Source organism: Aethalodelphis obliquidens, unplaced genomic scaffold (genome assembly GCF_003676395.1).
Source record: "Aethalodelphis obliquidens isolate GAN/ISIS:26980383/991018 unplaced genomic scaffold, ASM367639v1 scaffold90, whole genome shotgun sequence".
Lineage (NCBI taxonomy): Eukaryota > Metazoa > Chordata > Mammalia > Artiodactyla > Delphinidae > Aethalodelphis > Aethalodelphis obliquidens.
Genome location: NW_020838034.1, coordinates 2,546,528 through 2,571,317, shown reverse-complemented (window position 1 = coordinate 2,571,317; position 24,790 = coordinate 2,546,528). Strand labels below are relative to the sequence as shown.

General features: G+C 45.8%; 1 protein-coding gene across 5 annotated transcripts; it reads right to left on the bottom strand.

Moving 5' to 3' along the window:
• Positions 1 to 796: 796 nt before the first annotated feature.
• TSACC (TSSK6 activating cochaperone) lies at positions 797 to 24,661 on the bottom strand. Of its 5 annotated transcripts, none has more exons than XR_003430425.1 (8): positions 24,419 to 24,661; positions 20,068 to 20,190; positions 19,089 to 19,130; positions 14,386 to 14,437; positions 12,484 to 12,580; positions 6,950 to 7,130; positions 5,892 to 5,924; positions 797 to 2,134 (listed from the first exon to the last, which is right to left on the bottom strand). XR_003430425.1 is itself a non-coding variant. In XM_027095197.1 (5 exons), the coding sequence occupies exons 1-5, from the start codon at positions 23,884 to 23,886 to the stop codon at positions 12,496 to 12,498; spliced, it is 387 nt and encodes a 128-aa protein (XP_026950998.1). In that variant the 5' UTR covers positions 23,887 to 24,411; the 3' UTR covers positions 9,664 to 12,495. The 5 variants fall into 5 exon arrangements, 1 of the variants encoding a protein (XP_026950998.1); XR_003430424.1 differs by lacking the exon at positions 5,892 to 5,924 and adding an exon at positions 2,241 to 2,417; XR_003430423.1 differs by lacking the exon at positions 5,892 to 5,924 and adding an exon at positions 4,356 to 4,405 and having other exon boundaries at positions 24,419 to 24,648.
• Between the last annotated feature and the right edge of the window lie 129 nt (positions 24,662 to 24,790).

The following is a 24,790-nucleotide window of genomic DNA, read 5'->3' as shown; positions in this document are numbered from 1 at the left end:
GGCCATGGCTCACGGGCCCAGCCGCTCCGCGGCATGTGGGATCCTCCCGGACCGGGGCGCGAACCCGTGTCCCCTGCATCAGCAGGCGGACTCTCAACCACTGCGCCACCAGGGAAGCCCTGGATCTTGGTATTTTAACAACTAATGGGTACCATCTGGTATCACCCCTGGTCCAACAGAGAGCAAAACCCTGACAGTCCTCCCCTTTTGAGGGTCCCCCTGGCCCACCCGCCCCTTCTGAGGGCTCTCCTGGCAGGCCTACACCTGTGAGGGCTCCCCTGGCCCACCACCCACTATGGAGAATCTCAGTCCATGGTTTTCTTTCGGATTGCCAAGTGCTGTCAGGGCCCCTGGCCCTTCCTCCTGCCTTCTCTGGCTCTGAAAACTCTGATGGAATGGGGGGGCTTCACCTCTCACCCCTTCCTCCACCGCTGACCTCCTCTCAGGGCCCAAACTTTGTCACCAGCTCCCATCCTGCCCGGCCTGGGGTCTGCCCAATCTTTGACCTTCCATCTCCAGTTTCCAGCTGTGACCAGCTGGGCACTTGAGGGTGGCCAAGGGGAACTGGTGTCTGCTGCTTGCCCTGGCCCAGCCTGGCCAGGCTGTCCACGGGGACCAGGGTTTGGGTTACTGAGTAACTCGGGGTTGCTTGGAGCTGTTCTCTACTGGGGTCACCTCCTCCCTATTCCCTGCTCTCTTGGCTCAGGAATCCCCAAAGCCAATTGGGTCCTTTTGCTCCATCAAGCTATCCCCAGTGTTTATGAGGAACAAAAGAGAAAAACAGCAAAGCACCAGAATCAGTAAGACACTTGTTTGTTCATTCCTTCCTTCATTCAATACATCTTTGCTGTGTGACCTCAGCAAATTGTTGAGCTCTCTTTGAGTCTCAGTTTCCTTATCTATAGGAGTAATAATATTCCCTTTGTGGAAGTGTTACGAAGATTACAAATAATTGATGTAGAGCATTGGCATTTTCATAAGCAGTCAACAGATATGGTTATTATTGTTCTGATTGGCTGAGCAGAGAGGGCAAATGGGTTGCTGACTCCAACATACTATGGGCACATGCGCCTCTGGGGACAGGAAAGGATGGAGGGGGCAGACACAGACTTGATGTGTTTTCCTGTCATCGGCTGGAGGCAGTGACCAGCAGAGTCTGGGGCCTAGGACAAGCATATTCAGAAAGGGCCATCAGACCAGCAGCCCCTGTGACACAACAACTCTTGAATAGAGGAGATTTGGGAGAAGGCAGAGCCTTCATTCATTCAACAAACATATATTGAGCACCTACTGTGTGCCAGACACGGTGCTAGGGGCTGGAGATACAGTGGAACGAGATATATCCCTGGGTGGGGGTGGGAGGTCTATCTGGGGGGGATGCAAGTGAATCAGCAGGCAATCGCATTGCCAAGGTGATAGTGGGGGAGACAGGTCCTATGGGGATCCAACCCATGCTGGGGGTGATCAGCGAAGGCTTCCCAGAGGAAGTGAGGCTTACCATGAGATCTGGCCTAATTTCACAGGTAAGGTGGAACAGGGGGATTCCTTTCTGTCTAACAGTCTGGTATGAAACTAGAAAAAGAAACTATACTAGAGAACTCCTCAGCACCCATTTTCTGGGGGTGGAAAATCCCAGACCTCATTTTTTCCCCAAAACCACAGCCACAGTGGCACCATACAAAATACTGTTGTGTTTACATACAGCCAATGGTAAAATCAAATATGGCTTTCTGTCCCCAGAGGCTCACCAAAACAACTTCCATGTAAAAGATTGCCAAAATCAGATTACTTGTGTTTGTTAAGGTTTCTTCATCTGTAAAATGAAAATGACAGTACCTTGGGGAAAAAGTTTGTCAGAAGGCAGTGATATCAAATTAAAACGTTTTCCACTCATGTAATACATTTTGTTTGCATTCCTGCTATGTGCCAGGTGCTACGCTACGTGCTAGGTTCTGGAGGAATATCCTCCACGTTCCATCACCATCAAACAGAGCAGAATCGTGCTCTGTTCTCAGGATGCCAAGATGGATGAGATGTAGTCTCAGTTCCCAAGGCCTGACAGCAGCTCTGCTTCAGTGGTGCAATTCTTGCGATCCTGTTGGGGGTCTGTGATCAATTCCTGAACAGTAAAATTCTGAAAGACAGCAAAGAGCAGAAGGTGAGAGTGTGGCCTCAGAATGAGAGGGACAGAGGTCAGAGTCCCAGCTCTGTCCAAAAGAGATTTTGGAGAAGTTGCTTACCATGCCTTGAACCTCAGTTTCCTCATCTGTTACATGGAGATAAGAATAGTAATAACCCCACAGGGGTTGTTGTGAGGATTAAGGTCCACAAATCACGTGACATGTAGTACGTCTTCAATAGTACAGCCATGGTTGTGACTGTTGGTCAGCACTCACAGCCAGGGAAGTCCCTCAGTCCTTAGTTTTAAAAATATAATTGTGTTCGGTTAACTCTCAAGTGCCTGACTGGAGCCACTTAAGAGAAGAGCCAGGGGGGACCTCCCTGGCTGTCCAGTGATTAGGACTCAGCCCTCACTGCGAGGGCCAGGGTTCCATCCCTGGTCGGGGAACTAAGATCCCACAATCCATGTGGCACAGGCAAAAAAAAAAAAAAAAAAGAGAGAGAGAGAGAGAAAAGCTGGGAGGGAATCTAGGGTGCAGTGGAATTGCATCTAGAAATGGGTCAGGCGGAGGCGACAGCAGTTAAAGGGAGCGGGGAGATGAGAAGCCACATCCCCACCCCAGCTTCCCTTCCTCAGTTCTCCTAAGGATTCTGCTGCCGCCACCAAACCAACCAAAACCACACTCCGCCCTGGACAAGCCAGGAAAGCCGGCTCAGGCCCTACTACGTCTCCCTCTGCCAGCAGCTGTTGTTCAGGCATCCTGGTGTTGGACCCTTGCTCTCCTAGGCCAGTCCCATCCTCCCCTCCCCAAAAGTGAGTGACACTTTGTGATGAACACCTCTCTTCTCTGGAAAGGGAGCAGTTGGATAGAAATATTCTTTACATACAACCCAGGACAGGACAATTGTAAAGGTTGGAAGCACATCTTCTCTGCCCCGGGCCTGAAGCAGCCGGGATGGAGGTGGTAAGATGGTTCCATAAGGTTTGACAGGAGCTGCAGAAGAGCGATCAGACTGGGCTGTGATCAGACTCAGCCTCCCTGGGGCACATCTAGGGACGTGGGCTGTCTGCTCTGATCTCCCTCCTGCAGGCCCACCAGCGTACCAAGCTCCTGAGACACAGAGGAGAATGTGGGATCTGAGTCTCTTAATGCTGTTAAGCAAGGTCATGACCATTCAGCCGTTCATTTCGTAGCTATTTATTGAGCCATGCGTTGCAAGGCCAAGCAGGCCCTGCTTTCAACCCTGAGGACCTGGCAGTGAACAAACAGGCATCGTCCTTGCCCTCATGGAGCTGCTGTTCTAGTGGGGGAGACGCACAATAAACACACACAAATAGATACATAAGATGTCACGAGAGGTTTGTTGAAGAAAACAAAGCTGGGCTAGAGGATAGAGTGACGGGGGTGCTGCTAGACTGGATTGCTAGGGAAGGCCTCAGGAGGGATGGAAGGAAGTGAGAGGGGATCTTACAGACTGATAGGCCAAGGGAACAGCAAATGCACTGCCCCTGAGGTGGAACAGCAAGGAGTGTGGCAAGAGCTCAGTGAGCCATGGGGCAGTGCAGGAGGGGTAGCGGGGGCCAGCACACGGACGGCTCGAGGCCCTGGTGAGGAGTTTGGACCTTACCGTAAGGATAACGGGGAGCAATTTGAAGGGTCAAGAGCAGAGAAATAATATGACCTGATGTATTATTTTAAAGGATCCCTCTGGCTGTCTGGGGAGCAAGTAACCAGTCCAGACGCCACTGCTGCAACCCAGGCAAGAGCCGACGGTAGCAGTAACAGTGCAGAAAGCAGTCAGATTCTGGACGTACTGGGTTGGCCCAAAAGAAGTTCGTTCGGGTTTTTCCTTGACGTCTTACGAAAAACCCGAACGAACTTTTTGGTCAGCCCAATATTTGGAAGGTAGAACTGACAAGGTTTACCGAAGGACTGGATATGAGGTGAGAGAGAAAGGAGTTGCTATGGACCGAATTGTGTGCCCTTAAAGTCATACGTCAAAGTGCTAACCCCCAGGGTGACTGTATTTGGAGATGGGGTCTTTGGAAGATAATTCGGTTTAGATGAGGTCATGAGAGTGGCCCCCTCATGATGGGATCAGTGCCCTTATAAGAAGAGACACCAGAGAGCTCCCCCCACCTCTTTTGCTCTCGCTTTCACTCTCGCCCTCTCTGCCAAGTGAGGTCAACAGAAAGAAGGTGGCTGATTGCAAGTCAGGAAGAGAGCTCTCACCAGAAACAGATCATGCTGGCACCCTGATCTCAGACTTCCAGCTTCCAGAACTGTAAGAAAATAAAGCTCTGTTGTTGAAACTCCCAGTCTATGGTGTTTTGTTATGGCAACCTGAGCTGACTAATGTATGAGTCAAGGATGGTACCCAGGTTTTTGACCTGAGCCACTGGTGGCGGGCCCATCTCCAGCAGGGAACCGAGAAGACCCCTCCCAAATGCAGCCTGTTTCTCCCTCCAGGCTGAGAGATTCACTTTCCAGACTCTGCACTTTAGTTCTGGCGGGTAGTTAGTTCAGGCTCTTACCCGCGTGCCCCTTCTTCAACTAAAACAGGACTTCACCTTTGAGGCCCACCTCAAGTATGATTCCCTGCCTTTGGGCTCCTTGTTGTGTGCTCCCCAAATTAGAGTGCTGGATGCCCCATTGGGATTTATACCTCCACCCCTTCTCTGGACTGGGCCACCTTGAGGGCAACCCCTCTACTGGGCATGGCATGGTCCCCACACCCAATTGCTGACTGAAATGTTGGGCTGAAAGGAGACAGGACTTTGACTCCACCAGGGTGAGTCCTTTCCCGCCGCTGGGAGTCCTTTCCAGATCTCCATCCTCGAGGGCCCGCCCTTTCCTACTGCTTCCTCTGCCAGGCCCTCCACCCTGAGACAGCTGGTCAGCTGGCAATGGAGCTAAGTCATCACACCAGTCCCCACCTTTCTCTGCCAACAACACCTTCACCCTAGGCTTGCAGCTCCAGCACTCACAGCTCAAGCCAGTAGCAGGTTAGCTCCCATGGAGGGGGCAGGCCACACCCCTCCATCTCCGCGGGCGTGGGCAGCGATGGTGGACAGGAAAGAGGGGGGCCCCGCCCTGTTGGCTGGGCTAGGCTCCCTGGCTGGCTCTCAGTGTGCCCTTCACTGTCCTATCTTCTTAGCCAGATCAGTTTGTAAACAATATTATCCTTCCCACTTACTCATTCAATAAATATTTATCTATTTAAGTATTTCATTTTATTAGCCATTTAAATATGCAGCAAATGGCTACTGAGAGCCAGCTATGTGCCGGGCACTATTCTATGCGTTGGTCACACAGCAACGGGAAAAGCTGTCAAGAACAGGAACAAAAAACTCCTGATTCTTCACGAATGTGAAACTTACTAAAGTTCTTTTTAACTGTATTGTTTTAAAATGTGTCACTACTGGGAGTTCCCTGGTGGTCCAGCGGTTAGGACTCAGTGCTTTCACTGCCGTGGCCCGGTTCAATCCCAGGTTGGGAAACTAAGATCCCGAAAGCCACGCCACGTGGCCAAAGAATAATAATAATAATAAAATGTGTCACTCCTTGAAACTGGTGGTCTGACGGCATCAAACTCCTGCCAAGTGGTTTGCAAATATCAGATGAAAAAACCCAGAAGATCCTGGGTTCAGGAAGGGAGAAGCTGGGCCAGTGGGGTGGAGGAGTGTCTTGGGGAAATGCTCCCAGAGAACTCCTCCAGGGTTCTGAATCTCCCCTTCCGATCTTCATTTTTCCAAGCTCTGGACACACCTGAAGTTCTGGATTCAGTTAGAACTGCCACATCTGAGATGAGCAATAAACAGAGAAGCAGGTTCAGATGAAAACCACAGGAGGATGTTACAGGAACTGGGGCTGCTTTATCTGGGCAATGGAGGTCTGAGATTGCAGGGGCTGGGGATGGCACTATTGGTTCCTGTCTTCACCATGGAATTGGCTTACTAAGTGCTTGGAGAAAGCTGTAGGAGTCAGACCCAGGTTTAGGTACAAGAGCCTTCTAGCACCCAGACCTGCTGCCCTGGGAGGAGACTGGGCTTCCTGCAGCTGGGCAGGTAGCTGGGTAATTCCTGGCAGGAGAATCATAGACACAGAGGGGTAGGGGGCCTAAAGCACACTCACCAGAGCCACTGCGGGAAAGCTGAAAAGGCTCAGCAGATGATTGTGAGAGACCCCGTATGGCAGCACCCACTCCCTCAAGTGAACCATGCTGGCCTGGTGGAGACACTGGATCAGTGTCCCTCTGAATCATTTGGGTTGGGGAAGAAACTCTGAAAAAATACCAGTGCTTGCCCCCACCCCCAGAGACTTTGATTTAATAGGTTTGGGTGGAGTCTCAGCACCAGTATTTTTCTTTTAAAGCTCTCCAGACACTTTCAATGAGTAGCCAGAGGTGAGGATCACTGATCTAGACCAGCACATCAGCCCCCTGCCACCGGGGAGCTCGTTAGAAGGGAGAGGCTGGGAATTCCCTGGTGGCGCAGGGGTTAAGAAACTGCCTGCCAATGCAGGGGACACGGGTTTGATCCCTGGTCCAGGAAGATCCCACATGCCGCGGAGCAGCTAAGCCCGTGCGCCACAACTACTGAGCCCATGTGCCACGACTACTGAAGCCCGGGCGCCTAGAGGCCATGCTCCACAGCAAGAGAAGCCACCACAGTGATAAGCCCGTGGACCACAACGAGGAGTAGCCCCTGCTCGCTGCAACTAGAGGAAGCCCGCGCACGGCAACAAAGACCCAATGCAGCCAAAATTAAATAAATAAATAAATGAAAGAAAGAAAGGAGAGCTCTCAGGATCTGCCCCAGACCTACCGAATCAGAAACTCCAGAAGCGGGGCCAGCAGTCTGCATGGAACAAGCCCTCTGGGTGATTCTGATGCACAACGACGAACTTTTCAGGCCTTTTCTAGCTCTAAGAGTCTCAGAACCTCAGGGAAACAAAGGTCGATAATGGCTTACCCTCTTCACCAAGGATGTGCGTTCATGGTTTAACCTGCTTAGAGAGCAAACCAGTCAAACCAGTCAAACCTGAGATCACAGAATCGTTTCACTTCTTTGTTAGTGTCTCACTTCCTGAAAAATCCAAAACAAAAACTACCCATATTCAGACTTTTTCAGTAAGTGTTCAGCTTGGCAGCAAACAGTAGTCCTCGAATCACATGCACCCATCACCTCCTGTCTCAGAAAATCAACTACTTGAGTCCTTAGGACCCTACTGCCTGCTTTATGAGGTCTTCACTTATGGGACCCTGCCATCCACTTGGCTTTCATCCCATCCCCAGGAGTCAGTGTCGGTACACAGAGGGAAGGACCTGCCAGGCAAGAGTTGGCCCAGCTCACCCAGAGAAGAAAGTGGTGGCAAAGCAGGCTTGAGCAGAAGATGTCAGTCCAGGCACCACTGTTCATTCAGTGGAAAAATGCCAATGTGTCAGTGGTAAAGGGAAGGGAAAACCAAAACCCTGTGTCAGAGGAAGCCCACAGCAGAGGGCTTATTTGCAGGGAGGTAGTTTAGCACTCTGCGCTGGAGGTTCTGGATGAGACTAGAAGGCTGTGAGGATCCCAGGGTTTCCATCCCACCCCCTCTGCCCCAGTGTAGAAGAGAAGGAGGGACCCAGGCTCCCCTCAGAGATTTTTCTCCGGGCCTTTCTCTTGGCCTCAGAGCAATTAGAAAGGCCCCAGAACCCAAAAAGGAATCAAGCCCTGGAGAGGAAGTAATGGCAAAATCTAGTATCTCTAGGATACACAGTCAGGTAAGAAGGAAGAAGAACAGTAGTTAGTGAAATCTCAGCCCCATTGAGGGGAAAGCCAGGAGGAGAAGGACACTGGGGGAATGCCGCTCAGGCACACCAGCCATCTTCCTTCTCCCATACCCCTCCCTGCAATTCCCTCTGAGACACGGTCATGAGGATGTCCCAAAGGCACTATCACGTGTTATAACAGGCAACTATTCTGTAAATTCTCTGGACCCTACCTCTTGCTCCAGCTAATGCTGCGGTGACAGTTTCATACAAGCTTCAACCAGCTAAGTGCAGGTACAACCTGTCAGTGTCTCTCCTTGGAATCTGTGCCACCCCTCCCATTTATTGCCCTGGGGCTTCTTTGCAAGAACCTACAAAGACTTATGCATGTGTAAACTGGAAGCATGGGGGTGCTAGGGACTGAATGTAGCCTCCCAAAATTCTAAACTGAAACTGAAACTCTAAGTTGAAACTGAAACTCTAAACTCTACCCCCTCAATGTGATGGTATTAGGAGGTGGTACATTGGGAGTTGATTAGGTCATGAGGGTGGAGCCGCCGTGAACGGGATTAGTTCTCTTAAAAAGGGACCCCAGAGGGCTTCCCCGAGGGCTTCCCTGGTGGCGCAGTGGTTGGGAGTGGGAGTCCGCCTGCCGATGCAGCGGACACGGGTTCGTGCCCTGCTCTGAGAAGATCCCACATGCCAGTCCGAGAAGATCCCACATGTCGCGGAGCGCGTCCGGAGCCTGTGCTCCGCAACGGGAGAGGCCACAACCGTGAGAGGCTTGCGTACCGCAAAAAAAAAAAAAAAAAGGGACCCCCAGAGAGCTCTCTCACCCTCTTTTCACCATGTGAGGATACAAGAAGTTGGAAGAGGACCCTCACCAGAACTCGACCAGGCTGACACCCTGATCTTAGACTTCCAGCCTCCAGAACTATGAGATTAAATTTGTTTTTTATAAGCCACTCACTATACGGTACTTTTTCTGTTTTTTGTTTGTTTATTGAAGTATAACTGACTTACAATATTATATTAGTTTCAGGTGTACAACATAGTGATTCGATTTGTATTTTATTTTATTTTGTCTTGTTTTGATTTTTTTTTTTTTTTTTTTTTTTTTTTTTTGTGGTACGCGGGCCTCTCACTGTTGTGGCCTCCGTTGCGGAGCACAGGCTCCGGACGCGCAGGCTCAGTGGCCATGGCTCACGGACCCAGCCACTCCGCGGCATGTGGGATCTTCCCGGACCGGGGCACGAACCCGTGTCCCCTGCATCGGCAGGCGGACTCTCAACCAGTGCGCCACCAGGGAAGCCCCTTGTTTTGATTTTTTGACCATGCTGTGTGACTTGCGGGATCTTAGTTCCCTGACCACGGATGGAACCCAGGCCCTCGGCACTGAGAGCATGGAGTCCTAACCACTGGACTGCCAGGGAATTCCCTCGGTATCTTTATACATTACAAAATGATCACCACTATGGTACTTTGTTATAGCATCCTAGACTGATTAAGACAGGGAGTTAACAAGAGTGGGGCACTCTTGATCAGCAGGGGTCAGGAGCCAATAGATACATTTCCCCTTTTCATTACCTCTTTTCATTTCATTTCATTTCTCAGAAATGGTTCTGAGATCCATTTCATGAGGCTCCTCAAAAGGTCCTGTGGGATTGAGCATGAGTCACCTGTAGTGGTGGCCAATTGAATGATGCATCTTTATATCATCTTTCCCTTCTTCCCTGTCCACTCCACTCGTTCTGCATACCTTCTCTCTGGATCTCATTCCCAAATAAACTACGTGCATGAAAAACACTTGATTCAGGCTTTGCTTGGGGAGAAACTGGCTAAAACAACTGGTTCCAGACTAGAATGAAGACTATCAGGATGGGATTTTGGAGCTGGATCACTTTTTAGTCAGATGGCAAAAAGGATTCCACTGCTGGTAATTCCTGGTGTATGACAGCATCAAATAACTAAGACTCTCACCCGTGGTGGACTGGGATGTGGTAAAAGGTGAAGTGTTGGCATTTGTGATAGCTATGACCCTTTAATGGCATGGGGGCAACGGTAATTTATAAGGATTGGCTGGCTTTTAACTGCTTTGGAAGCCTTCAGAAAAAAGAAAATTATAGGCTCAGGTCAACTAACTAACAACTCAAGGCATACCACGAAAGTCAGAGAGCCTCTTTGGCAATGTCTAAGGAGACTCTCATCTAAGTTGCAGGGCAGACAGTGAGAAAATCAGATACGGGATCTAACTGAGGGTAGCAGAACAGCAAAGGAGACTGAATGCACAGCACCAACAGGTCTCCTATATCAAAGTCAGGACCCTGATAGGAAAAGAGTAAGACTCAAAGACCTGGAATGAGACATCTGTGCGCATGAACCTGAGAATTCTGAACCTCCAGCTTCATCTGAACACTCCAGGTCAGCAGAAGCTACCCTCTCCCCTTGCAGCGATCAGCACCACCATCAAATACTTAAAGGATACAGGGATGGTAGTTTTGTTGGGATAAAGTGGTGGATACATAAGGGTTCATATACTATTCAATTCATCTGTCTGGCTCCTGCAGAAGCCAAACAGAGTGGATGATAATGGGTTATATAAATTTAACCACATGGTAGCCCCAATCATAGCTGCCATACTGAATGTGGTATATTTACTGGCCAGCTTGTAGCATTGAGATGTGACTATTGGTCTGGCAAGTGTGTTCTCTATCCTCCTTGGTAAGGATGGTTTAAAGCAATTTGCCTTTATATGAGGACAGCAGTACACAATCACTGTCTCGCCATAAGATCATGCTAACTCTCCTGTTCTCTAACCAATAGAGTCTGAAGGGAAATCCATTGTCTTGACGCACTGCCCAACATATGCCTGTCCACTATATTGATGATTTACTAATTGGACTTGATGATCATGAAGTGGTAAGTAGTTTAAGACTAGAAGGTTCAGGCTCCTGACTGTATGGCTGTTAGTGTGACTGACGCCATCTTGGGCACTTAGAGTTTCTCCTGACCTTTCGCTGACCCTACCCAGGACTGTAGTGTGCAGTGAATCACTTCTCTGTCATCAAGGGCTTTGTAGTTAATAGATATTTCCTAATAATCATTCGGACTAGGTAGCCTCTATGCTCTGTTAGTCCCCAAACAATGATGAAAAACCTTCCCTGACATATTCCCAGTGCCCACAAGACTAGTTACCCATTCACAATGTGTTTCCAAGCACATACCCCCATACCCTAGGTTAACTATAAAATTATCCCAATGGCCCCTCTGTGGTATGGAAAGCAGCTCGATCCCAATCCCACCCACTGATCCACTGATTATACGGAGCTGCCTCGTTTTTCCATCTCAAGATGCCTTCTCAGTTTGGTGGGTGCTTTTCATTCCCTCTGTCCTCCAACACTGCAACATTGAAGAAATTTTTAGGGATCCAATAATCTGAGGTATGCCAGAACATCTCCCCTAAAGTGAAGGACAAAGAGTTGCATTTTGTGTCCCCTGCCACTAAGAAGAATGGTAACTGGCAGAACTCTTTAGATTTTGGAGGCAACATATCCCACACATGGGAATATTGCTCCAAACCATTTATTAGGTGACCTGAAGGGCTATCAGTTTTGAGTGGGGTTCAAAGCAAGAGAGAGCTCTATGGCATGTCCAGGCTATGATTGAAGCTGTCCTGCCACTAAAGCCACATGACACACAAAAAACACAATGAATCCAAAGGCCTCTACAGTGGATTAGAACGTTGTAGAGAGTCTCTAAAAAGCCCCAATAGGAGGGCTGTAACACAGACTCAGGGTTCTGGAGCCAAACTCTGCCTACTGTGAAAGAGAATGTTATCATTTGAAAAATGGGCTATAGGGCTTGAGCACAGACCCAGCACTGACTATGGGACATCGAGTGACTATTCATCCAGAGCTACTCATCTTGACTGGGTATTATCAGATCCACTGAGTCATAAGATTGGGGGGGCACAGCAGCAATCCATTGTACAATGGGAAAATGGCATATTTGGGATTAGGCCTGAGCAGATCCAAAAGACCCATGCTAATTACATCAACTGGTGGTCCAGACTGTCTATGTCCTTTGCTCCAGTGCTTTTCCCTCAACTTATATCTATGGCCTCATGGGAAACTTTCCAAGACCAACTGCCAGAGGAACAAAAACTCAGGTCTGATTTTGAACACTTCCTATATATTTGATATTAAGGTATTATTGCTATTTTCAAGTGTAATAATAATGTCATTTTTCAAAAGCATTTATCTTTTAGTGATACATACTAAAATATTTACAGTGAAATTATGTAGTGTGTGCAACTTGTTTAAAATATCATGAGAGGGGAGATGAATGGGACAGAAATGGCCATGGTTAAGCCTGAGTTAGGGATAGATGGGAGTTCATATACTATTCTATTTACTTATGTGTATGTTCTAAATTCTCTGTAAATCAAAGTTAAAAACAAAAACCCAGTCTTGTCCAGAGATGGGTCAACATGATACACTGGGGTTAGCTGTAAATGGGCTGCTGCTGTATCACAGCCTTACTCAGGGGTGGCCCTAAAGGACACCATGGAGGGAGATCCTTCCCGGACCAGAGCCTTGAGCATCACACCTAATCAGTCGTTTACTTTGTATGGCAGAAGTGGCCTGAGGTCGAGTATACATGGAGTTCTGGACGGTAGTGGTGAATGGCTTGGTTGATCAGGGGCCTGGAAGGAGAAAGATTGGAAAATCAGAGACAAGGAAGTATGGGAAAGAAAATATTGGTGGAAAATTTGGGAAAATAATTAAAGTAACTTTTGATTCTAGTAATCAAATTACGTTCCTAACAGTGAAAGAAGGGTAATTTGGTTCTTTCATTCTTGAAGATGTTTTCATCTAACACTACCTTAGCCTTTCCAGTCAAAGCTAAGGACAGCAGAGCCTGAGAGTAGCTCTTCCTCTCATGGAACTCTTAGCCTTGTGGTGCCCAGAGCTCTATTCTCTGCCTCTTCATTCTCTAGGTGATCTCCTCCAGTTTTGTGGCTTTCAATATCATTAATATACTGATGTCTATGGAATTTTTATCTCCTCCCAAGCCTCCCCCCCTGAATTTAAGTCATGTATCTAACTGCCTGGTGGACATTTCCGCTTAAATACATAACAAGCATCACAAATCTAACACAGTCAGAACCTTGCTTCTGCATCCACCCCTTCCTATTCCTCCCCCAGGCTTCTCCATCTCATAAATGACAACTCTATCATTCCAGCTGTTCAGGTCAAAAATCTAGCGTCATCCTTGACTTCTCTTTCTCTCATACATCATATCCATCCATCACCAAATCCTGAGACCTATACCTTCAGACTCTAAACGTTTTTCACCACCTCCATAGCTACGACCCTGGTCCAAGCTGCCTTCACCTCTTGCTCGGATTATTAAAATAACCCCCTCCTCCTCCCTTGCCTCTACACAATCTATTCTCAACACAGGTGCTAGAGTCATCCTGTCAAAATAAATGTATTTCTGATCACATGACTCTTCACAATCCTCCAATGGTTTCCCATTTCACTCAGAGTAAAAGCCAAAGTCCTGGGCTTCCCTGGTGGCGCAGTAGATAAGAATCTGCCTGCCAATGCAGGGGACACAGGTTCATCTTCCTGGTCTGGGAAGATCCCACATGCCGTGGAGCAACTAAGCCCATGCGCCACAACTACTAAGCCTGCGGTCTAGAGCCCACGTGCCACAACTACTGAAGCCCTTGTGCCACAACTACTGAAGCCCGAGCGCCTAGAGCCTGTGTTCCACAACGAGAAGCCACCGCAATGAGAAGGCCGCGCACCGCAACGAAAAGTAGTCCCCGCTCGCTGCAACTAGAGAAAGCCTGCGCGCATCAACGAAGACCCAACACAGCCAAAAATAAATAAATAAAAATAAAAATAAAAAAAGCCAAAGTCCTTAAAATATCCTGCAATGCCCTACACATCATCTGGGATTCTCATCACCTCTCTGATCTCACCTCCTTCCAACTCTTCCTTGCAGTCATGCCATTGCAAATATCTGTCTGTTATTCCAGAATTCCAGGCACGCCTCATGGCCTTTGCACTTTCTGTTCCCTTGGCTTGGAATGTTCTACTCCTATATGGCTCATTCCCTCTCTACCTTCAGGTCTCTGTTCAAATGCTACTTTATCAGTAAGGATTCCCTTACCTCCCACAATCTCCCCCTTCCCTCCATTACACTATACCAAGGGTTTTCACAATTTTGGTTTCAGGACCCCTTTACACTCTTAAAAATTGAGGACCCCAAACAGCTTTTGTTTATATGGGTTATATCTCTCTATATTTACTTTGTTAGAAATTAGAACATTTTAAAATATTCATGTATTCATTTAAAAACATTAGCAACCTCATGTTAACAAATATTTTTAATAAAAATAACTATATTATCCAAAACAAAATTAGCGAGAGCACTATTTACATTTTTACAAATCTCTTTAATGTCTGGCTTACTAGAAAAATAACTGGATTCTCATACCTGTATCCAATCTGTTGTGATATCACATCCATGTAGCCTCTGGAAAACCCCACTGTATACGCATGAGAGAATGAGAATGAAGGCAAATAATGTCTTAGTATTACTTCCTACAAAAATTGTCTTGACCTCAAGGATCCCCTAAAAGGGTTTTAGGAACACTCAGGAGTCCCTGGCCCCATTTGCAGAACTATGTACTACACTATATTTTAATAGTTCTTACTGTCATCCAACATAACTATGTATTTACTTGTTTTCTTACTGTCAGTCTCCCTGCACTAAAATGAAAACTCCACGAGATGGAGACTTTGTTCTGTCCACTGCTCTAACCCCAGCTCCAAGATCAGTGCCTGCCACATGAGAGGCACCCAGTGAATGAATGAATGAAGAAATGAAGAAAAAAGGAACAACAAATGTTATCATTTTTAGGATTATCTCATCACGAAGAATGCAGCGATGCTGTAAAACACCTCATTTTTAAAACAATTCCATTGATGAATTTATCCTGGAGTCTCAAGTACCTATCACCCAGATAAGACAATTAACCACCTATGATCAATTTTATTTCATCCACACCCCAACCCAGGCCCCTCTACCAAGGTTCTTTTGAGGCAAACCACAGACATCATCTGTATATGTTTCTGTATGTATCTCTAAACATAAGGACCCTTATTTTCAACATTTTATTATGAAAATATTCAAACATACATAATAGTTGAATTTTTTCCAGTGAAAACTCATGGACTACCAATACCTAAACTCAACCATAACATTTTATTCTATTTGTTGCATAACTATTTATCCATCCTTCCATCTATTTTTTTTTTTTTTTTTTTGTGGTACACAGGCCTCTCACTGTTGTGGCCTCTCCCGTTGCGGAGCACAGGCTCTGGACACGCAGGCTCAGCGGCCATGGCTCACGGGCCCAGCCGCTCCACGGCATGTGGGATCTTCCCGGACCAGGGCACGAACCTGCGTCCCCTGCATCGGCAGGCGGACTCTCAACCACTGTGTCACCAGGGAAGCCCCTATTTATTTATTTTTTTTTGATGCATTTCAGAGTGAGTTGCAGACATCAGTATACTTCACTCCTAAACCTTCTGTATGCATATCATTAACTAGAGGTCAATATTTGTTCTTCTTAAGGTAAAATTTATATCTGATGAAATGCACAAATCTTAAGTGTACCGTTTGATGAGTTTTGACAAATGCATACATCTGTGTAACCCAAACCCTATATCAAAATATAAAGCCATCAACCAGAAAGTTCCCTCTGCCCGTTCCCAGTCAATTCTCATTCCCACTCCATCCCCCGAGGCAACTGTTGTTTTTAGGTTTTTTTCCATCATATATTAATATTGTATGTTCTAGAGCTTCAAATAAATGGAATGGTACAATGTGTGCTCTTTTCTGCAAGATGTCCATCACTTAATGTAATGTTTTTGAGATTCATTCATGTTGTTGAATGTATCAGTAGTTTGTTCCTTTTTATTGCTAAGTAGCACTCCATTGCTTGAATATAACATTTTATCCTAACCTATCTACCATTATGAAATGTCCCTCTTTATCCCTGGCAGTACAATTTGTCTTTTTTTCTTTTTCTTTTTGGCTGTGTTGGGTCTTTGTTGCTGTGCATGGGCTTTCTCTAGTTGCAGCGAGAGGGAGCTACTCTTCATTGCGGTGCGCGGGCTTCTCATTGCAGTGGCAGGAAGAACTGACATCTTAACAAGATGGAGTCTTCCCTTGGGACTTCCCTGGCGGTCCAGTGGTTAAAGAATCCATGCTTCCACTGCAGGGCGCGTGGGTTCCATCCCTGGTCAGGGAATGAAGATCCCACATGCTGGGCAGTGCAGCCAAAAAAAAAAAAAAAAAGGTTCAGTCTTCCTATCCATGAACATGAAATTTGTTTTCATTAAGCGTGACTATAACTTTTTTTTATTGAATATATTTGACAAATCACATTGTGTATATTTAAGGTGTACAATGTGTTATTTTGATATATTTATATTTTGTAATATGATTGCTGTTGTAGTGATACTTACCACATTACACAATTATAGTACAATATTGTCTAAATTCATTATATGGTGCATTAAGATCACTATGGCTTATTTACTATTTGTTGCAAGTTTGTACCCTTAGACAACATCACTTTTTTATCCCCCCACACCCATCCCCTGAAAACTACCATTTTACTTTACTTTATTTTTTGTTTGACTTTTTTAGATTCCACATATAAGTGATATCATACAGTACTTGTCTTTCTCTATCTGACTTATCTCACTTAGCATAATGTGCTCAAGGTCTATCCATTTTGTCACAAATGGCAGGATATCCTCTTTTCTCATGGCTGAATAAATATTGCATTGTGTATACATACCACATCGTTTTTTTTTTTTTTTTTTTTTTTTTGCATTTAGGTTGTTTCCATACCTTGGCTATTGCAAATACTGCAATAAACATGGAAGTGCATTTATCTCTTCGAAATACTGTTTTCATTTCTTTTGGGTATATACCCAGTAGTAGAATGCTGGATCACAGGGCAGATATATTTTTAATGTTTTGTGGAATCTCCATATTGTTTTCCATAGTGGCTGGACCAATTTACATTCCCACCAACAGGGTATAAGGGTTCCCTTGTCACCACATCCTCACCAGCAACTGTTGTCTTTTGTCTTCTTGATGACAGCCATTCTAGTGGCAGCATGACTCTTAAATTTTAAGTGTGAATGGAGAGATCACTGGCTAAGGGAAGAGGGGACCCATTCAGACTTTATTCAAAAATTGCATTTTGGGGACTCCCCTGGTGGCGCAGTGGTTAAGAATCTGCCTGCCAATGCAGGGGACACAGGTTCGAGCCCTGGTCCAGGAAGATCCCACATGCCACGGAACAACTAAGCCCATGCACCACGACTACGAGCCTGTGCTCTAGGGTCTGTGAGCCACAGCTACTAAGCCTGCATGCCACAACTACTGAAGCCTGCGTGCCCTAGACCCCATGTGCTGCAACTACTGAGTCCACGTGCTGCAACTACTGAAGCCCATGCGCCTAGAGCCTGTGCTCCGCAACAAGAGAAGCCACTGCAATGAGAAGCCCATGCACCACAATCTGGTCCAAACTTATCCACAAATATCTTTGTAAAATTATTTAAATTATTTCTTTCTCTTTCTCCATGGATAATAGCTTAATCAGAATTTTTTCAATGCCCAACCCCAATTCCTCAACCTTAGCTCAAATGGCTAAGCCAAACTCAGGTGTCCCCTTCTCAAACACTGAAAACTTATGGCTGGACTTGAACCCTCATTAAAGCTAAACTGACTTCCCAACTTAGAAATTTCAGGATGCAGTCTCTTGGTGTTTCAAGCTCAAGACTAGTCCTTCTCTGTAATTTAGCTCAGATTTACCCATTGCCTGTCTTTATTTCTAAACCCTGTATCCAGACCCTGGTAGTATTGTATCAGATTGCTATTATTAATTAGTGCAGGCCTCTCCACTTCCATTCTCCCTTCACCCCAAAATGTTTTGCCCATTATATATGCCTTGCTGCTACTTGAAAGCCTCCAATTGCTCTCTAGTGCTTCAAATAAAATCAGAGCTGGGACTTTCCTAGTGGCGCAGTGGTTAAGAATCTGCCTGCCAATGCAGGGGAGACGGGTTTGAGCCCTGGTCCAGGAAGATCCCACATGCCGCTGAGCACTTAAGCCCGTGTGCAACAGCTACTGAGCCTGCACTCTAGAGCCCGCAAGCCACAACTACTGAGCCCACGTGCCACAACTATTAAAGTCCGCAGGCCTAGAGCCCGTGCTCCGCAACAAGAGAAGCCACTGCAATGAGAAGACCGTGCACCACAACGAAGAGTAGCCCCTGTTCGCCGCAACTAGAGAAAGCCCGCGTGCAGCAACAAAGACCCAACACAGCCAAAAATAAATAAATAAATAAAATTAATTTAAAAAGAAAAGAATGAAAATCAGACAGTTTTCTAACAGTTGTTACCAGAATAATTCCCCAGGGAAAGCTGCTCTGTCTGTTCTCAGCTGCTCTACATTCTGCCTCATATCCTATATTCTGGGCATAAAAAACCCTCTTATCCTAACTTTTGATGACTTATTCTCCTACCTCTAGGTCTTTGTCCAAGCTTCCCAACTGACATGGAACTACCTTACTTCATCCGTCCATGCCATCCAATGCAGCTCCTTCATCAAGTGGCACCACTTCCTCCAGCAAGATTCCACGATTGGTCCAGTATCCTACTAACCTCTATCTCTGAACTTCCATTCCCCCTCAGAGTACCACTAAATTTTACAATGAATTCTTTTTCTTATCTGCCTTGTTAGATAGTAAATCCCCCAAAACTCTCTCTTCTGTAATATGTATCCCCAAGTGCCTTGTATAGTGCTTTGCACTCAATGAGCACCTACTATGAACTTGTGAACTAACCAACCACTTGTAGAATATATATGCCCAGATTCCACCAAGGGTTTACTGGGAAGAGAGTAGGGAAAACACACACGATAACTTTGTTCCACAATTCATTTACTGAATTGGGGCAGGTGATTTAACAACAGATTGCAAGATAAGGTTGGGAGAGAAGAGTTCTGGCTTTCTCTCCCAGGAGCCAGTTGTGTCATGGATGCTTGTAAATTTTCAAAAATAGCCATCCGTTGTTGGGCAAGCTGGGTCTCAAGCTGGAGACTGGCATACATACATTCTAGGAGTCCTAGGCATTCCTTGGGCTTGTGGTCAATTCCTGAAGGAAGAGCAATGGAGGTGCAAAGGAGACAAAAGAGAGGTTTTATAATTGTACTGAGGTGGGAAGGGCTCTAATAAGATGACTGCTCTAATCTTTCTGGGCACAACTCAACCCAGATGCAGCTGTGCTCAGCTGTCACCTTCTCCATGAAGCCTATCTGGTTACCCTATTTGAAACCAATCCACTGGAACTTTTTACCCACTCTCTTGCTTTATTTTTCCCTTAGTACTTATGATTATTTGGCATATTTTATAATTAGTTACATAATTGTTGGCTAATTCCCTCTTCTAGAATGTAGGCTCCAGGAAGGCACAGATTTTTGTCTGATTTGTTCACTATTGTGTCCCCAGCACCTAGAAGAGTAAGTACCTGGCGCATAAGTGTTCAACAAATATTTGATGAGTGAATGAAATGGTCTGAGAGTGAGGCCTAACTTCCCTTTCAAGAGCTCAGGGGATGCCTCAGCATTCTTCTTACCTGACATAGTAAGGTCATCAGCAGTGACCCGAAGTTCTTCCTGTTGTCTAACTTTCACCAGTCTTGCTGAAATCAATTCTTTTTCTAATGTTTTCAACTACATTATACACATCCAGCTCTTAGTTAACCTTGGTAGTTATTTATCCATTGTTTGTGTATTTATTGGTCTTGACTTCTTTGCTAAACTCTGAGGTCCTCAGAAACAGGAGTCATGACTGTCTAGTGTGCTGTGTGGCTTCCCACAGGTATGCTAAATATCCACTGATGTCGCCATGGGAGGATGAATAACTGAAATGCAAAGAAACTGAGCTAACTGTTACTATTTCCTTCCCTGGCCACTTTTCAACTAACATTACTAGCAAGCAATAAAATTTTCAGCCAGCTCCAGCCACCTCCTCCATACAACCTTTCCCCCTGCTGAGTCCATTTGGGAAATCCACCCTGCATCTTTCCTTACCTGAGGACAGCTTTGTTGCCGGGATTTTCAGGCAAGTGGCTGGTGGGGAACTTGCTTGAAGGTTAATAAAGCTGGGGGTGGGTTTGGCTCGACAAAGAGGCACAGCATTACCTTCCTCTTCGGCTGGAACAAAATCAGAGGCAAGTCAGAGTTCATTCCGACAAGGGACAGCCTAATTAGATCCCTGTGCCTGGTCTATGAATTCAGGTGCTGAGACCTTGGCCTGAATACCTTCAAAGAAAGTTATATAAGACAAAAGAGAAACCATAGTGGGACTGAGGAAAACCAAGCAGGGTTGGGATAAGCTAAAATCTAATTTGCTTATATTCTGCAAGTTCTTATTGATCTGTGCTACATGCTGACTACTGTGCTAAATGTTAGGGCATACATAAGACATCTAAGACATGGTTTCTTAGGTGTTTAATACCTACTTAGGGAGACGAATCAGACACTGGTGAAATGGTGATATAAAAACACAGGACATAAACAATGAGTCTGACAGTCTTGGGTGAAAGTAAGTCCTTTTATCTTTTAGTTACACTAAGATGTGATTAAATGTAAAAATGAATGTTTTTGAAATGGGGTAAGATATTAATATGAGTACAACAGTCAGAGAAGACTCCAGGCAGGTGGAGGATATTTATTGGACCTTGAAAACAGGAAGCTTTGGATAAGTGGAAAAGATATTTCAAGTGGGAGAAAAAAAAAGATGGCGTGAGCAAAGGCAAGGAAGCAAGAATATGGCCAGAAGGATGAGGAGCCCTAAGAAAGTGGCCAGAATTAGAGGGTGGAGAGTGGGAAAGCAGGATGGGTCATGGAAGACCCTTTCCAATAGCAAATCTGAGACTTTCTCAGAGTCACTGAGCCTTTTAGGATTAGAAAATATGATAAAATTTCTACTTTAATTAATCCACTGGGATTAAAATGGGTTGGACATGGAAGTTCTCAAAGGGGAAAACAGATTACCTTTGGCAAAAATAGTTACGTTAGAAGGAATATTTGATTTGTAGGGAGAAAATCATGAGTCCTATAGGAGACATATGTCATTTCTGTCTACTGGGCAACCCTTGCTCTGGGAAACTACTCTTTCCCCAGATTCCAGGTCATACATACATCAGACCCCTCTCCATATTCCAACGGGAATAGGCATGTGACCCAATACAGGGCAACCATGGTATCCTATCCCCCTTGGCAAGTGTGACTGATTGAAGGGGTAAGCACATGAGGCAAACTGGACCAATCATTCCTTGGCATTGATATATAGATTCTGTGTCAAAGCTTGCTTTCCTCTGATTTGCTATGCTGGGAAGATGTATTTGGGGTCAATGAAAGCTACTGAATTTGGCTAGCATGCTATGAGAAGCAGATACAAGCAAGAGACTAGAGAGAAGAGAGAGTGCAGGAGAAAGATGGAAAGATGGGCAGATAGCTACAGGCACTGAATCCCCAGTTCCAGTCCCTGTGGTACTGGTAGCTCTTCTTCCTACTGACTACCTCAGCAACCTCCCAACTGCACAAGCCTCTGAATTTCCTTTCTCACTCAAGGGAATCTGAGTTGGGGTAATGTCATATTAACATAAATCACATTTTGGACATATTGGATCTGAGGTGAGACAAGACAGTCCAAATAGAAATGCCTAGAAAAACTGCCAGAGAGAAGGCACTGAGCTCAGGTGAAAGGTCAAACTGCCAGGCCAGTCACAAAGAGGTGATGAAGGAACTGCAAAAATACATTAGCTCTCCAAGGTCAAAGACTGTGAGAGAAAACTGGACCTTTGGGGAACTGCTCCTCGGGAGTTCGGAAGATGAAAAGGAAGTGGCAAAGTAGACAGAGGAGCAATGGATGGAAAGGCAGAACAGCTGGTTCTATGAAAGAATTAAAAGGGTTGAGACAGTGGGGAATCCATTATTCACTATCATAATGACATCAAAAAAGGATTAAAAAATTGAATTCATTCACTCATACATGTAAGAGACAGTTAAGTGCTTGCAATGTATCAGCCACTGAAGATACCACAGTGAGCTAAACAGACATGGTTGCTATTCTCATGGAACTGACAGTATTGCCGTTTAGACAGTCATTAAGTGATCAAGCACCATCAGTTACTCTTGGTGAGGGAAATCCATGTTTTTGCCCTGGGTTTGTGGATTTTTCTGAGCCCTACCGTAGGTCTTCCATCTTCTCCTCACTCCTGCTCTAGAGTCATCACCACATTTGATGGCTCATTCAGCATGGTAAGGAGCTAGAAGGTGAAACTCAGGCCTCAAGATTCTTCTCACCATTTGAAAAATTTGTGAACTTCCATGCAAATGCACTTCTAATTTGGGCCCTTCCTAGGTGTATGAGGATGCATTTTCTACTGAATTCTAAGGTTTGATGAGTATGTTACACACAGTCCATACTAAAGGAACCATATTTCTGACTGGACAATGTATAACAGAGGATGAGGTTGGGGAGCAGCAAAAGGAAGCAGAACAGAGAAAATAATAAAAAGTGATTTACATACATTATCTTATACATTTCTCATAATGGCCCTATGAAGTAGGTAGCTTTATCTGCATTTTTTTTGAGAAAACTTAAGTTAGGAAATTTGCTCAAGATTCCACAATGAGTATGTGCCAATGGCGGAATCAAATCCAGGCCTAGAGACTCCAGTCATGCTCCTTACCACTGCACAATATAATCTGTGAGAAGAGCTAGTTCATTTATGTTCAAGTTATGAGAGAGCAAGCCTCTCAGATAGAGTAATCTACCCCACCTAACAGTTAAATGAATAGGCTCTGGAGTCAGATGGTCTCAGGCACTTCCCTGGCCACCAAGTGGGACTGTCCCACTCAGTCTGAGTATCTGTTCACTCTAGCCAACAATATGTCTTCTGTTCTAAGTATTAAGAGGAGATACAAAGGAATAATTAATATATTCATTCAACATACAATTATTGAGCATCTGGGACTTTCCTGTTGGCACAGTGGTTAAGAATCTGCCTGCCAATGCAGGGGACACAGGTTCAAGCCCTGGTCTGGGAAGATCCCACATGCTGCAGAGCAGCTAAGCCTGTGCGCCACAACTACTGAGCCTGTGCTCTAGAGCCCGTGAGCCACAACTACTGAAGCCCGCACGCCTAGAGGCCATGCTCTGCAACAAGAGAAGCCACCGCAATGAGAAGACCACACAGGGCAACGAAGAGCAGCCGCCGCTCACCACCAACTAGAGAAAGCCTGTCCACAGCAATTAAAACCCAAAGTAGCCAAAAATAAATTTAAAAATTTATTAAAATATATTAAAAAATTATTGAGCATCTATTATTTAACAGATCCAGTTCTAGCCACTGGGAATACAGGAATGTTTCCATTTAGTGGGAAATGCAGAACAAATACAAATACTTTCCAATTAAATAAGTAATAGGAAAAAACATACATACAACTAGCTTCATTTTCCCACAAGCTGAGCAATTAAGGAGGTCTGGTTTTTTTTGTTTTATTTTTTGTTTTTTTTGTGGTACGCAGGCCTCTCACTGTTGTGGCCTCTCCCGTTGCGGAGCCTGTGCTCCGGACGCGCAGGCTCAGCAGCCATGGCTCATGGGCCCAGCCGCTCCGCGGCATGTGGGATCCTCCCGGACCGCGGCACGAACCCGTGTCCCCTGCATCAGCAGGCGGACTCTCAACCACTTCGCCACCAGGGAAGCCCAAGGAGATCTGGTTTTAAGGGAGAGGAAGCAGGGCCTCTGACACACCTCTTCTGTTAGTAGGATGACTAGAATGCTGCTCCATCTGAAGTGTGGTGCCTGGGAAAGAATCATATGACCACTGACAACCCATGCTATTATTTTACTATTAACAACTTCATAAGTTCTCCCCAGCAGAGCTCAGGCTGTTCCAATTTGGGGAGGAAAAAATGTGAAAGGGTGTACTGTTCTATCTCATGGCCAAATATAAGTAATTGTTCTTGAATTGATCTTGGTCTCACAGCCCCTTCATTAGTTTGGAAAACAGCTGCTTCTAGTAGCACTGCAGCCTTTTTTCCCGGACAAAATAGTACTGTAACCATGCCCAAACCTTAAGAATCTCCTATGAACGGGCAAATATTCTGTGTTCTCTCCTCGTTTTAATTTCTGTAATATCGGTCCTTTTCCTGTCTTGTAAGGTAATTTAAAAACTCTGGCTTCCCAACATCTCTAACGCACCGGTAGCTGAGGAGATGAGGAGGGCAGAGGAGGGAATGGGCGTGGAGAAAAAAAATCTTAGAGCACTACAGGGAACACTTGAAAAAGTGTTTTAGATAGGATAACTCGGGGAAAAAGTAAGCCATCACCCTCCGGTACCGTTCACAGCCTCAGCAGAACACATTTACCTAAGAAGGTGAAGGTCCACGCACAGCAACGAGTCAGAGACAATAAACCACAATTCCCAGCGTGCCCGGAAGAATAGTTAACCGCCCAGCCCAGTCCGATCGGACTACAACTCCCATTTCACCCCGCATCACACGGGCCGGGTCTTCCCTCAACCACCGGTTTAAGCCCCGCCCCTCCATCCCTCCCGGTTGCTAAGGCTGGAACTAAAGCGTGGAAACTGTTACGCTTTTCTTGACCTTCGGAACCCGAGAGGGGCTGAGACGCAAGAGTTTAAGGACCTCACCTGCGGTGTTAATCGAAAGCCTCAACCCCAGCACCAACCCTTGTAGTTGGTACACATGCGCAGTGGCATGTCGGCCAACTGCCCCAGC